Raw genomic sequence first — 14,165 nt, forward strand, 5'->3', positions numbered from 1 at the left:
TTTTTCCTTCTGTTTACTTTGGTTGTTTTTTCCTTCTTTCTCTAGTTTCCTAAGGTGGATGTTTAGATTATTGGTTTGAGATCTTTCCCTTTTTTAAAAAACAAAGCTATAGATATTCTTCTAAGCAATACTTTAGCTGTAATTCATAAAGTTTGGTATGTTGTATTAATATTTTCACTCATATCAATATTAAGAGAATTTTTCTTGAGATGCTACTTTACATCCTCTAGAATGACTATAATAAAAAAAGATATGCATTAACAATTATTGCTAAGGATGTGGAGAAATTGGAACCCTCATATCTTGCTAACAGAAATGCAGAACTGTACAGTCACTTTGGAAAACAATTTGGCAGTTCCTCAAAAACTTAAACATAGAATTACCATGTGATCCAGCAATTCAACTCCTAGGTACATAGCCAAGAGTATTGGAAACATAAGTCCACACAAATGTTTGTACACAAATGTTCACTGTACCATTAATCATAATACCCCAATAGTGGAAACAATCCAAAAATCTATCAACTGGTGAATGGTTGGGAGTAGTCAGAGAAATCTTCATTCAGAATGAGATAGTTAATCAAGTCTTGAAGGATAACTAGTGTTTGGTTTGGAAGAATGAAAGGATGAATGTATCCTAGGCAAGGGGATGATGTGAGTAGAGGTACCACTATGAGTATCTATTGTGAGTTTGGAAGTTGTAGGGTCATGAGGTTACAAGTAACAAACACCTAATCTAAATTAACAGAAGTAAAAACGGAATTTATAGTCCACACAACTAAATACACACAACTGAAACATCTCCTGATATTCCTCCCAATCATTCCAAACTGTAAGTTCCAAAGTGTCAAAGGCAAATGCAGTTTTTGTTTACATGGAGTCAAGATATGGGTATATGGTCAGAACTGTATCTCTGTCTATCTCTGAGCTCTTAATCTTTCCACATATTGACATCATTCTCAAATAGGCTTTTTCTAAGCAGCAGAAAGGATAGCTATTACCAGTCCAAGCCCGTCCTTTCCTTAGACTCTTCTCCTGGGTCCATGTAGCAAATCTTAGCAAATCCATGTAGCAAAGACTCGTCAACTTTTCCTGAGTGACTCACCCATCATTGAAACAATCATGGTGATCTAAAGGCTATAATATATGAGCTGAACACAAATATAACTCCACTTCTCATGCAGCAAAGGAGAAGCAGCCCAGTTGAACCATATGGAAAGGATTCATCAGAGAAAAGAGAATTTCATTTACTAGAAGCGGAAGGGAAGAGATCCTGGGGAAATAAAAACATCCAGTGCTCAGTACATAGAAGTCTGAATGGTCTGTCCTGCCAGAATGAATATTTTCAGTTTGTTTTGGAGTCACAAGCAATAAAGGAGGAAAGTTAATTCAGACTAGATTGTGGAAGATCTTGAAAACAAGCGTGTTTTTATTTTACACTGCTTTTTAAAGGAGTAATGATGCTGCTAAAGTCATATATTAAGGAGATTCATCCAGCAGTGGAATAGATAGCAATGAGTGAGGGAAGACAAGCAGATGTCTTGGGTTACTTCGAACATCTAAGGTTGAGGTGACAGTGCTTATGGCTGTGAAAATAAAACTGAGAAAGAATATATGAGATGGTGCAAAAGAAAAATTGACATGACTTTTTGAAGTCTGGGTGAAAGATAGAGAGAGATAAGAAAAAATACTGGCAGGGAGACTTTAAGGAAAACACTAGATTGAACTGTGGGTTATAGAATAAGGAATGTTTAACTTTTTTTCCTTTTTATTTGACTCAAATCTGAATACAATGCTACAAAACTAAAGATCACTGTGGATGCATATGTAATTTTATTTTTTTATATTCCCAGTGAATATCTCTAGGATATCGTTGCTATATCCAACAATTCCCATATACACAGCTTCACAAACTCCTGCCTTTTTTTATCTGTGAATTTTTGTAACTTTTTAAATTCAATGCATTATACCAGACTAAGACATAAGAAATCTGGGAAGTTGGACAATATTAGTTATATCAGAAAATAACTTAAAACTCTAAGGGGCAAATGTCAAAAGCCCTTGCTTACGTTGAATGTGGATTTCTAAATTTACAAAAAAGAGAAGAGTCTTGAGAAGACTAATTTTACACACATATATTATATATGATACATATTTATTGATACTTGTAACAGAGAAGTCGTGTGTAGTAAAAGACATAAGAGGCCCCCTACTTAAAAATGTTACGTAGTATCCGGAACAGGGAAGTTATGTTGTTCTCCCTTGTCTCTGAGTTCCTATCCCGGGGCCTGACATAGAGCAGCTTCTAGGAAGTAATGTATAGAATGAGTGAACAGGTATGGGGATGTGTGATGTCTCAGTGTAGCCCTTGGCTCACTACAATTCTGAGTTTGGTCACTAGATGGCAGGGCTGACCAGTAATTTCTCTTTGGGACCTTAGAGGAGGATGATCCTCTGGGAACCTGTCCCTGACAGTGGTCCCTTGGAAGCCACACAAAGCAGCCTGAAGGACAGAATCCCCCTCCCCACCATCCCATCTCTCTTTAAATAGGGGAGTCAACTGGGGAGCCCGGTGCTCCTGGGTCAGTCTAACCTGGTTACTCTGGGCCTCCCATCAGTCTGTTCCCTCACCGATTGCAGGAAGCTCTCATTCCAGGTCCTTTTTCTCTGTCAGGGGAGTTCTTTTCTCAAGGGCTAGGGGTCTCATATGCATACAACACTCTGGTCTTCCCTCCAACATATTTCTGGTTTTTAAGTATTTTTCTTATGCCCATGTAACAGCTTGAGGACTGAGACTTACAAGGTGAGAGCATTTGCCTAAGTCACAACGCTCAGGTCAGAATGGAGTAGAATCAGGTGTGTGTACGTCCCCTTCATTGACCTCCCTCCTGCCTTGGGGGGTTGGGGACTAGGCACACAAAGGAAAGTGGAGGAGGGGCAGCTGGCATCTAGCTCAGCCATTCCTGGCAAGAACTAGCCTTTCCTTGGCCCTTCTAACAGAGCACATCTTCCTTAACCCTCTCTCCCTCCCATTTTATTGCCCAGCTACTTTCCTCCTCCAGGACTTTCCTATCCAGGACAGTCTCACCTCTTTACCCAACTTCCCATTCCAGAGAAGTGATCATGGGAATTGGTTGGGTTCCCCTGACCTAAGAGGGCTGTTAGTCAGCTTGGGCTGCCTCAGCAAGATATCACTGAATGGGTAGTTTAAAAAACAGATATTTATTTTCTCACAGTTCTGGATGCTAGAAGCCCAAGATAAAGATGTAAGCAGAGATGGTTTCTGATGGTTCCTACAAGGCTATAGGTGGCCTATTGCCTGCTTTCTGTGTCCTCTCATGGGCTTTTCTGTGTGAGTGCACAGAGAGATGCAGCTTCAGAACCCAGAAGCAGCAAGACCCGCACCTCTACCCTCCTTGGCTCTCAGGCTCTCCCATGAGTCTTGGCTGGAGGAATTCCTGATGCTACATATGTTGATAAAGGGCCCACTCAGGGCATTTGTGGACTCCCTGTGTACACTGACATGGACATGCAGATATACCTACTGTGCCAGTTACCAAAGGACTCTTGGCTACAGATTTACTCTTCCATATATGCTCTGTGATAAGCCACAAAATTCCTTTAAGCATTTCTCCTTTAAAGTGAGCATGATCAGGAATGTAAATTGGTACAACCACTAAAAAACTAAAAATAGAACTATCATATGAGCCAGCAATCCCACTCCTGGGCATATATCTGGAGAAAACCATAATTAGAGAAGATGCATGCACCCCAATGTTCACTGCACTATTTACAATAGCCAAGACATGGAAGCAACCTAAATGTCCATCGACAGAGGAATGGATAAAGAAGATGTGGTACATATACAATAGAATATTATTCAGCCATGAAAAAGAATGAAATAATGCCATTTGCAGCAACACTGATGGACACAGAGATTATCATAGTAAGTGAAGTCAGACAGAGAAAGACAAATATCATATGATATCACTCATATGTGGAATCTAATTTTTTTAAATGATAGAAATGAACTTATTTACAAAACATAAACAGACTTACAGATATAGAAAACAAACCTATGGTTACCAAAGGGGAAACGTGGAGGGAAGAGATAAATCAGGAGCTTGGGAAGAACATACACACACTACTATATAAAAGATAGACAACCAACAAGGACCTACTGTATATCACAGAGAACTCTACTCAGTATCTGGTGATAACCTATATGAGAAAAGAAACTGAAAAAGAATGAATATATGTATAACTGAATCACTTTGCTGTACACCTGAAACTAATACAACATTGTAAATCAACTGTAACCCAATAAAATAAAAAAATAAAATAAAGTGAGCAGAATAAGCTTTCACAATAGAGGGCACTAGAGAGAAGCTGAGAGAAAAAGGGACCCTCAGTTTCTTGATGCAGCTTGACTTGAGAATATCCTGGGAGCTCCATCCTTGCCAAGATCCCAACACACAGTCTCTCCTTGAGTCAATGAGCTTGACCACAATCTTCCTGCAGCCTCCTTGACAGGGAATCCTGGGCCTCAGGCTTTTTTGCCTGCACAACTGCCCTGATTTCCCGTTTGTCACCCTCCCCCAGGTGTGTCTCCCCAAATCCTCCTGAAGCAAAGGCTCTTGGTCGAGGACCAGCACCTTCTAGGTCTGCTACACCTTCGCCCCACTCCTCCTGCTAAAATTTGAGGCTCAACCAGAATATGTGGTCTGCCTAAACTCAGAGTCATGAGCCCAAACCAAGCCTTCAGGTTCCAAATCTCAAACTTCACCTCTCAGCTGAGGTTGCCCAAGAACACTGCTTCCCATGGGAAGAAGGCTATTGTAACACCATCCTGGAGGCAGTGAAGGCCTTGTCTTAAGCAGGATGGTATGATAAGCTGCATGCCGTGCACTCCGAGTGTGGATCAGAAGACAGTATATCACGGCATAGCCAAGGCAGTGTTGTCCTGGTCCACAGATGAAGAAACAGGATCTGAAGGAGACAGAACTTGGCCAAAGTCACACGGCCAGGAAGTGGCAGAGCTGGGATTCCATCCCATTAAAGGAAAGTGATGTAGAGGGGCAGGCAGTCCTCCTACAGGTCAGACAGGCAGCACTGTTGTCTGGTGGAGGTGTGCTGGGAAGGGCCTAAGGTCCAGAACAAATGTGTACAGCAGCCTTATTAGGTGGAGTGCAGACTGGGTAATCAGGGGCTGATGCATGTGGAAAGGGGTATCTCATGATAGGAAAGGCCTACTGGAGACTGTGGAGGATGGGAAGAGATTCAGTTGCATCCAGAGCAGTGGCTCAACTTTCAGATTGACTCTCCACCCAGATGTCCACCCCTTCCCAGCTCAGTTCCAGGAAGCTTCCTGACCTCTGGACTAAGTGTTCAATACAAACAAGCACAGTGATCAAAGCCAGAACTTCCAGTGTGACCTGGAGTCAGCTATCTCATTTTACCTCCTCCACTTTGGAGTAGGAACAAGGGGAAAGTCTGGATGCTGAAGAGTAGGGGAGAGAGATAAGCAAGTTTCCAGCAGACTTTTTTAGGCCCTGGATGTCCCAGTCTCTGTCCTTTGCTTTAGGCACGTGGCTCTGTACCATCCTGCAGTTTTTTCAGGCCCAGGGGTTGGGTCAGCAGGAAGTGAGGAAACCAGACCTTCCACAAGCCAAGGACCATCTAGTTGGAAAGGACGTGGAAGGTAATCTCATCCATATTCCTTCTGGTGTTTGGAGGCCTCTACCACACCCTCACCACATGGCTCTGCAACCTCTGTTTGAAGCTCCTGTGACGGGTTCCCTCACCACCCTAAGCTAAAAGGGCATTTGATGACAGCTCTATTAGAAACGTTGTCCAGAATTGAATACATTTTGCTTCACAAAGTTATTGTTCCATCCCTTCTTGATCACTAGCATCTGATTCAAGCCATTTACTCACAAGATACCCATTATACCCCCTACAATAAGTTAACTGGCACCCAGATATTCAAGTCAGAAACTTGTATGCCCAAATGCCTTTTTTCTGCTCACCATTTCACACCCAACCAGCTCCCAAGTTCTACCTATTATACCTTGTAGATGTTTCTCAAATGTGTCTAGCTTCTTGATCCAGCTGCCACTACCCTGATCCTGGCCACCATCATCTGCCGTTTAGATGACAGTAAGTACTTCCTTGCAGGTCAGCTTTTTTCCCGTCTTGCTCCCTTCCAACCTTGCTCCACATTTTAGTCAAAACAAGCTTTGAAAAGTTCAAATGTGATCATTCCTCTTCTATTGGAATTCCTCTAATGATCCTTGGGAGGAGGTCCAAAGTCTTACACAGTTTATAAGTCATATCATCGATAGGCTTATGCCTTATCTCTCACCATTTGGATCTCACACTGTTAAGACCAACCAGACTGAACAGTACTATCCTTGGGAACCTGGCCTACTTTTTCTCACTTTCAAGCCATTGTACAGACTATTTCCATTGTAAAACTTGGACAAAGCACTGAAGGAAGCAGGGATAATCTTTAGATCACCCACCGCTTCCTTGAGACTCCCTTTGGAAACTTTTTCATGTGAAATAATTTTAATCTCACAGACAAGTTGAAAAAAATAGTAAAGAAAGGTGTCATGTCCTCTTCATCCATCATTCACCGATGGTAGGATCTAACGTACCAGAGTGCAAGTATCAAAACCAGGAAACTGACATTGGAACAATACAACAATAAGATATGGATGTTATTTGAATTTAACTATTTTTTACCTGCATTTTTTTTTCTTGGTGTACAGTTCTATGAAATGTTATCGCAATCATAGGTTTGTGCAATCACCACAATTAAGGCACAGAACTATTCCATCACCCACAATGAAACTTTCTTGTGCTATACCTTTATACCTTCCCTGAAGCCCTATTCCCTGCCAACTGCTGATATGCTCCCCATTATTCAATTTTGTCATTTCAAGAATATTATATGAAAAGAATAATACAGTTTGTAAACTCTTGATATTATATTTATTTTACTTAACATAATGTCCTTGAAATTCATCCAAGTTATTGTATTAATTAAGAGCCTGTTCCTTTTTTTTCTGTGAGTTTTCCATGGTTTATTTATCCATTCACTTGTTGAAGGGCAATTGGGTTATTTCCAGGTTTTTTTTCTGCTAGTAAAAATGAAGCTTCCAAAATGTGGTATTTACATATAATGGAATATTATTTAAACTTAAAAAGGAAGGAAATTCTGATACCTGCCGCAACATGGATGAACCTCGAAGACATTATGCTAAGTGAAATAAGCCTGTCACAAAAAGACAAACCCTATATTATTCCACTTATCTAAGACACCTGGAGTAGTCAAATTCATAGAGACAAAAAGTAGAACAGTGGTTACCAAGGATCGGGGGTGGGGCTGGGGGTTGGAAATGGGGAGTTATTATTTAATGGGTACAGAGTTTCAGTTTGGGATGATGAAAATATTCTGGAGACGGGTAGTGGTGAAGGTTGCACAACAATGTAAATGTACTTAATGTGGCCAAACTGTATACCTAATAATGGTCAAAATGGTAAATTTTATGTTATTCATATTTTACCACAATAAAAAGTAGAAAAGTAAATAGATAGAATACAACATCATGGAGTATAAGTAATATGAAAGAAAATAAAGCAAGTTAAGAGGATAGAGAGTGGGACCACTTAGATAAAGTTATCAACACAGATTTCTCTGAGACAGGAATGTCTCAATAGAAGAGAAAGAGCCAGCCGGTGACATGATGGAGGGGACATTCAGGCTGGGAGAAAACCAAGTGTAAAGCCTGAGGCAGGAGTGGTCTTGGTATGTGGAAGGCAGCAAGGGGTGTGCGTGCCTTCGTGGATGAGCGTGTGTGCACTCCTGCGTGTCTGTGTGCACGGTTAGTGTGCCCAAGCACGTGAGCACATTCACAGGCGCCTCTGCGTTTCTCATTGCAGACAAGAATCTCGACACGATTAACCATGTGAGCCAGCTCATGCTGACTCAGCAATGAGGACTGCCCAAATGATGGCGATTTAAAGGAAGAACTGTGCAGTATTAAAGAAAACAGCCACCCAGCACTGCACCAGAAGCCCCTGGGAAATGCTCCTAAGAAGAGTTTAGTGCAGCTCTAAGAAGACTTATTAATCTGGGGTTGAAGGTCAGGCCCATACTGTCCTTGTTTACAAGCCTGATTGGACCTTGCGTTACTGAATCCAGGCTCCTCCCTCCACCTAAGGCACCTGCGGGCACCCTGCTGGAGGGCCAGTTTCCTCGTGACTGTATCCCTGCTTTGCAGAAACCGTGGTTAAGTCCTTTCTGGTGAATGGATCTGGGGTCCTGGATCAAATGTCTAGGGATTTGACTTGATCTTGGAGGCCTAGAAAAGACTTTCTAGGGTGTGTGGGGAGATGGCAGGCAGAAGCCATGCTGGGGGTATCTCTTTCTCTGCTTACGCTGGGGTATCTGTGACTTTCCCGGATTCACCTGACCATTTGCAAATGAGACTGTGCCTTTGTTTTCAAAGGGAGCCGAGAAGGGTTAGACCCTTGATGCTGGGCTGCTGAGGTTTCCTGGGGGAGGGACAGCTGGAAGAGGACTTTGAAGGACATAAAATGTCAGGCTTGAGAAATGAGAAGGGTATTCAAGGAAGGTGTTCTAATTGCCAGTGGTTTTGACTCATAGGACACACAGAATACCTGCCAGGAAGTAGAGAGGGATCTGGCACCCTGCCTGGGTCAAGATAGTGAGAAATTTCCAGAGAAAATTCTCTCCCTGGAAAGTCTCTCTTACAGTGGGAAATAAAACATCAAGAGGAAACAAACTCAACTTAATTCTGGCCAGGTTAGTAACTAGCAGTGACTCTTCCTCTCCGGATCATTAGCCTGCAGCTTAGTGAGTGCCACTGAGTAGATGTTGGTTAACTGGCACTGAGGGCAATGGACTGTCCAGGTATAAGGATGGGATGCAGGTGGCAGATGGGCCCAAATGTGAAAGGTGAGACAGAGAGAGCTGGGTCTCCATTCACGTTCACTCCCCAAGTCAGCAGGCATGAGTGAGCTGGCAATGTTATGCCTATTTGCTCTCACAAAGGACACAGAGAGCACACTCCTAGCCTTTTAGCAGTAACACTAGAGGCCAGGCACTGGTAACCCCTTCTCCCCGACAATGCAAGCTGTTATGACTACCTTTGCTGAAGTAGTAATACAACGTCACAGGAGGATTTACTTTTCCAAATCCCCAATCTGGAGGCCAGGAATGGGTCATCCATCTCTATATCACCTGTGCCCAGTATAGGTTATAGGAAAAAGGGCAGGTTCAGTAAATATGTGTTGATTAAGTGAACAGGATGAGATAATCTTCCTTGATTTTTCCCACACCAAGGTGAGGACCATGTCACTGTTTCCATCACTCCCTCTGCTTCTCCTGATTGTGGCGACAGCATCGTGTACAGAAACAGAAAACTGTGAGAATGTGCAAAAGACTTGCCCTGTGATTGCCTGTGGTTCTTCAGGAATCAATGGCCTCCCAGGCAAAGATAGGCATGATGGTGCCAAGGGAGAAAAGGGAGAACCAGGTACAGTTTAGGCTGTTCTATCTCTGTGACTCTTTATCTTCCAAAGGAAACTGCCTGGAGATGTGAGGAGGATAATGTCATATTCATGTAGCTTGTATTTCTCTCAACTACAAATTATAATTCAAAAGAGAGATACAGCTCTGACTCTGGCATCCCAAACTTCCACACAGGAACTAGTGACACCTGGTGGTCCTGCCGGCTCAGGAAGTTGACCCTCAAGGCAGACCATCCCATGGGACACAGGAGGCTTTCCTTCTATGGTCATTAGAAAGAGCGGTTCAGAATGTGAGCCCTGGATCAGTGTCTCCTTTCTCCTGGGAAGGGATTGGGCATCATGCTTTTGGAGAAACAGAGCAGGAACGCAAATACTGTCATGTTTCCTTGGTCCTCCAACAGGTCAAGGACTCAGAGGCTTTCAGGGCCCTCCTGGAAAGGTAGGGCCTCAAGGAATGCCAGGGCCACCTGGGTTACCAGGACAAGTGGGCCAAAAAGGAGACCCTGGAGATGATTTGGGTAAGGAATTTACTTCAGCAAGGTCTAGGCTGAAGGCCCCCAGGGTCTGGCAACTCTGAGTACCATGTGGGAGATGCCCCTTCTCCTGCTGCTTCCTGGGAAGATGCCCAACTCTGCTTCCTGACCCAGCAGCCTCTAGCTTCTCCAGGTTACTTAGAGCCTCAAGGGATTCCTATCAATGCCTGCATACAGACTCACAAACCCTTCAGAGCCAAACCCTCAACAGGTGCCTCCTGGAGGAGTGAAGCCTAGGCTCTCCTTCAGCTGAAACAATCCAATGTGAGGCTCTGGTCCAAAAGGGATAAAATAGGTTATCTATGTGTTGGGCTTGTTATGCCTATTTTCACAACAATGGTAGATACATGGTATGCCAGTTATCTCTCACCTCATGAGAAACAAACAAAACACAGCCATTTATTTAAATCACGAATCTATGAATCAAGTGATTTCTTTGCTGGTCTCAGCTGGACTCACTCATGTGTCTGTGGTCAACTGATGGCCAATGGTCTCACTTACATGTCTGGCTGTTGTTTGGCCATCAGCTGTAGTGATGAGCGTAGCTGAGCCACAGATCTCATCCTCCATTTGACTCACCTGGGCTTATTCACATAGAGATGATTACAGGATTTCCAAAAGAAGAAAGATCAGAAGCTTTAAGGCCTCCTGAAGGCTTAGGACACATACATTATTGCTTCTGCCACATTCCATTGGTCAAAACAAGTTACAAGGCCTGCTCAGATTCAAGGAGTGGGGAAATAAACTCCATTTCTTAATGAGAGAAGCTGTACCACACTGAGGTCATCTTTTGCCATCTACTACACATAGCTTGCCTCATGCCCTCCCCTCTTGGATAACGGGCAACTCACAAAAATCCTGGTTTACTGATTCACAGAACAAACTCAGGGAAAAACAAAACAAAAAGCAACAAAAACAAAACTTCCCCAAAGACAAAACCCTGCAATCTTTATAGTCAATATTCACCAGCTCATAATAATTCCTCAAGTATTTTATTCCACAAGTTTACCCATGATAGAGCTATTTGTTTTGGGAAAAAACCAATTAGTGAATAGCTTGGCGCGTGGAGTGCTATAATGCTCGGTCAACAGGGAGTGTATGTGTGTGCGTGTGGGTGTGTATGCGTGTACAAAGTGTCTTTACATACATTCAACAGAGGAGTGATGTTTTGGGCTGGATGGAAATAGAGATACTTTTCCTTCTTTATGCTTAAAATATTTTTCATTTTCCTTCAAAGAGCAGATATCAGTATAAAAGAAATTTTTATCTTGATTTTTTTTTTTTTTTTTAGTTTGAAAAGGTACCCTACCCCCTTGTAGTTCTTACATGCCTTTTCAACAATGCTCTTTCACTTTGTTTTAATTTTCTAGGTAACTATATTAGCCAGGCTACTTCAGAAAGAGCAGCTCAGCAATCAGAACTGGACCAGCTCAAAAAATGTAAGCCTTCTCTCTTACTTTTCAGGCAGATTGAAGTTTGGGAAAGTGGAAGGCAACAAATATTTATTGAATACATGTAATTTTCTAGTACCTGGATAGGTGTTTTTCATATTCTGACCTCGTGAAATCCTCACAACAACCTTTTGGTAGAAACGGAAGCAAAGGAAAATTACAAAATTTGCTCAAATGCACAGAGCTAATAAGTGGCAGAGGCAGTTTATAAATTGAAGTCAGTCTGATACCAGAGACCCTGATCCTTTATCTTTACTATCAGTGTACATATGTGTCACTGAAAATGGGACCTATGCCTCTTTCCCTTTGTTATGCTGTTGCTGAGAACTGGCAATGAGGCTAACCTGTTTCCTGGCCTAGGACAAATATTCTCAGACATTTAAATTTATTTTTAAGTTAATATTGGGGTAAAACTTAGAATTCCAATTATATGTATTCTAGAACTCTGGTCCAAAAGGACAAAGGCCTTTGTTCCATTCTGTTTCTTCAGGTTAGGGCTGCTAGATTTAACAAAGAAAAATATAGGACACCCAGTTAAACTTGAATTTCAGGTAAACAACAACTAATTTTTTTTTCGTATTAAGTATGTCCTAAAAATTGCATGTGAGACAATTATACTAAAAAAATTTCATTGTTTATAATTCAAATATAACTGGACATATTGTATTTTATGTGGCAACTCTACTGTTGAAGGCTTTGTCCAGAAAAATATCTTGAGCTGGACTTAGAGACAAGCCAGTGTCACCTATATTTTCCCATTTTAGGGCTGATCTTCTCTTTGGGCAAAAAAGTTGGGAAAAAGTTTTATTTTACCAATGGTGAAAAGATGACCTTTGATGAAGTGAAGACTCTGTGTGCCCAGTTCCAGGCCTCTGTGGCCATTCCTACTAATGCTGAAGAAAACAAGGCCATCCAGGATATAGCCAGTGGAGGGGCCTTCCTGGGCATCACAAATGAGGAGACTGATGGCCAGTCTGTGGCTCTGACAGGAAAGAGGGTGACCTACCAAAATTGGCATGATGGTGAGCTGGTTCTGAGGAACATTGTGTGACACTCCTGGTGGACGGCACATGGAATGACATCACCTGTTCTGCCTCCTTTTTGGCTGTCTGCAAATACTCTGCCTGAGGGAGCGTGACCCTCAGGCCCTCCTGTCCCTTTGCTCACCTCACAGGTCGACAGTCTGGTTTGAAAGATAAATCTATATCAATTTCCCATACCCAGTACTGAGTTGCCCCTTTGAGCAGAATCAGAGACAATTGAGAAGAATGGACTGAGAATGATGAGATGTGGGAGTGAAAAGTGAGAAGAGACTGATAGTGGCCTAAGAGTTTCTGGTTCAGACCCAATCACTAATAATAATCACTAACAACAATAACTACAAAATAATAATAGTAATAATAGCAGCAGCAATACTAGTAGCACTAAGAACAAATTTTTAAATGTTTACTATGAGTTAGGCCCTACATTATGTGTAGTACATTAATTATCTAATTTAATTAGGCTGCTAATTTTTGTTTGAGTAGTGTTATCTAAGGTACAAAACTAAAATGGATTTATTTTTCCCTTTACTCTAAACACTCGTGTTCTGTTGAGCCTTTCTTGCTTTTTGGGTCGAGAGCTCCCCTAAATGACATCTTCCCAGGCGAATTCCATAGCTTTTCTGCCAGTCTCAGGTATTAACAGGATCGATCCCTGATCAGGGAACTAGATCCCATATGCCGCAACTAAGAGTTTACATGCCGCAACTAAAGATCCCGCATGCTGCAACTAAAGATCCCACGTGCTGCAACTAAAAAAAAAAGAGAGATCCTGCATGCCACAACAAAGATTCCTCACTCAGCAACGAAGATCCCATGTGTTGTACCTAAGACCCGTCGCAGCCAAATAAATAAATCAATAAAATAAATATTTTTAAAAAAGAGAATACATCTGAGAGGACCCCTAGGCCTACCTTCTCTCTGCCCGCTGCCTGACTCTTTCTTTACTATGTTTACAGGAAAGATAGCATTTGGATAATATAAAAAATATGTTCAGACTTCTTGTTTCAGCTCCAACATGTGATGGATTTGAAAGTCAAACCCCCCATTCTCACAACAGCAAAAAAAGCTAAACAAACTTAAAATAAATGACTTTTCTTAGACCCTTCAGAGAACTGAGTTCACAAGGCAAACTGTCTAAAGATGAAGTCCCTATCCCCCTGTAATAATTCAAGACTGAAAAATTTATTTTAATTTTTCCTGATGATCTCATTTTTCATTTTCTGATTCTGCTCAGGCTGAGCCAGAAGGGTGTCACTGACATCTCGTAGAGCCTGAGCCCTTCTTCAGCAGCCCAGCCTACACCACCTGCCCTTTAAGTGGATGTGGCTCCTCCAGCCCCTGTAAGTCAGGACTGGTGACACTCCAAACCGCCCCCCCACCCCCACTCCACAATTCCATGCTTTGAGGGGTTGGAATGACTTATAAAAAGGTCACAAGCCACATCCATGAATATGAAAGAACTCCACATAGAAGCAGTAACTAGAGGCAGAAGCATACAAAAAACAGAAAAGAAAAACCCTCTCAAACCCATTTTCACCATGGTGACACTCAATCAGTGACAGTGCTTAGGCCACACTG

General features: G+C 42.2%; 1 protein-coding gene across 1 annotated transcript; it reads left to right on the top strand.

Annotated features, from left to right (window-relative positions):
• Positions 1-9,105: 9,105 nt before the first annotated feature.
• MBL2 (mannose binding lectin 2) lies at positions 9,106-13,174 on the top strand. Its single transcript, XM_089897862.1, is given in 5 exon segments — positions 9,106-9,565; positions 9,962-10,078; positions 11,497-11,532; positions 12,309-12,569; positions 12,572-13,174. Coding segments are annotated over 5 exon segments (699 nt in total). The 5' UTR covers positions 9,106-9,381; the 3' UTR covers positions 12,673-13,174.
• Positions 13,175-14,165: the final 991 nt, after the last annotated feature.

Source organism: Delphinapterus leucas, chromosome 16, assembly GCF_059928025.1.
Source record: "Delphinapterus leucas isolate spDelLeu-1000000601 "Yukka" chromosome 16, BTC_Dleu_Yukka2, whole genome shotgun sequence".
NCBI classification, from domain to species: domain Eukaryota; kingdom Metazoa; phylum Chordata; class Mammalia; order Artiodactyla; family Monodontidae; genus Delphinapterus; species Delphinapterus leucas.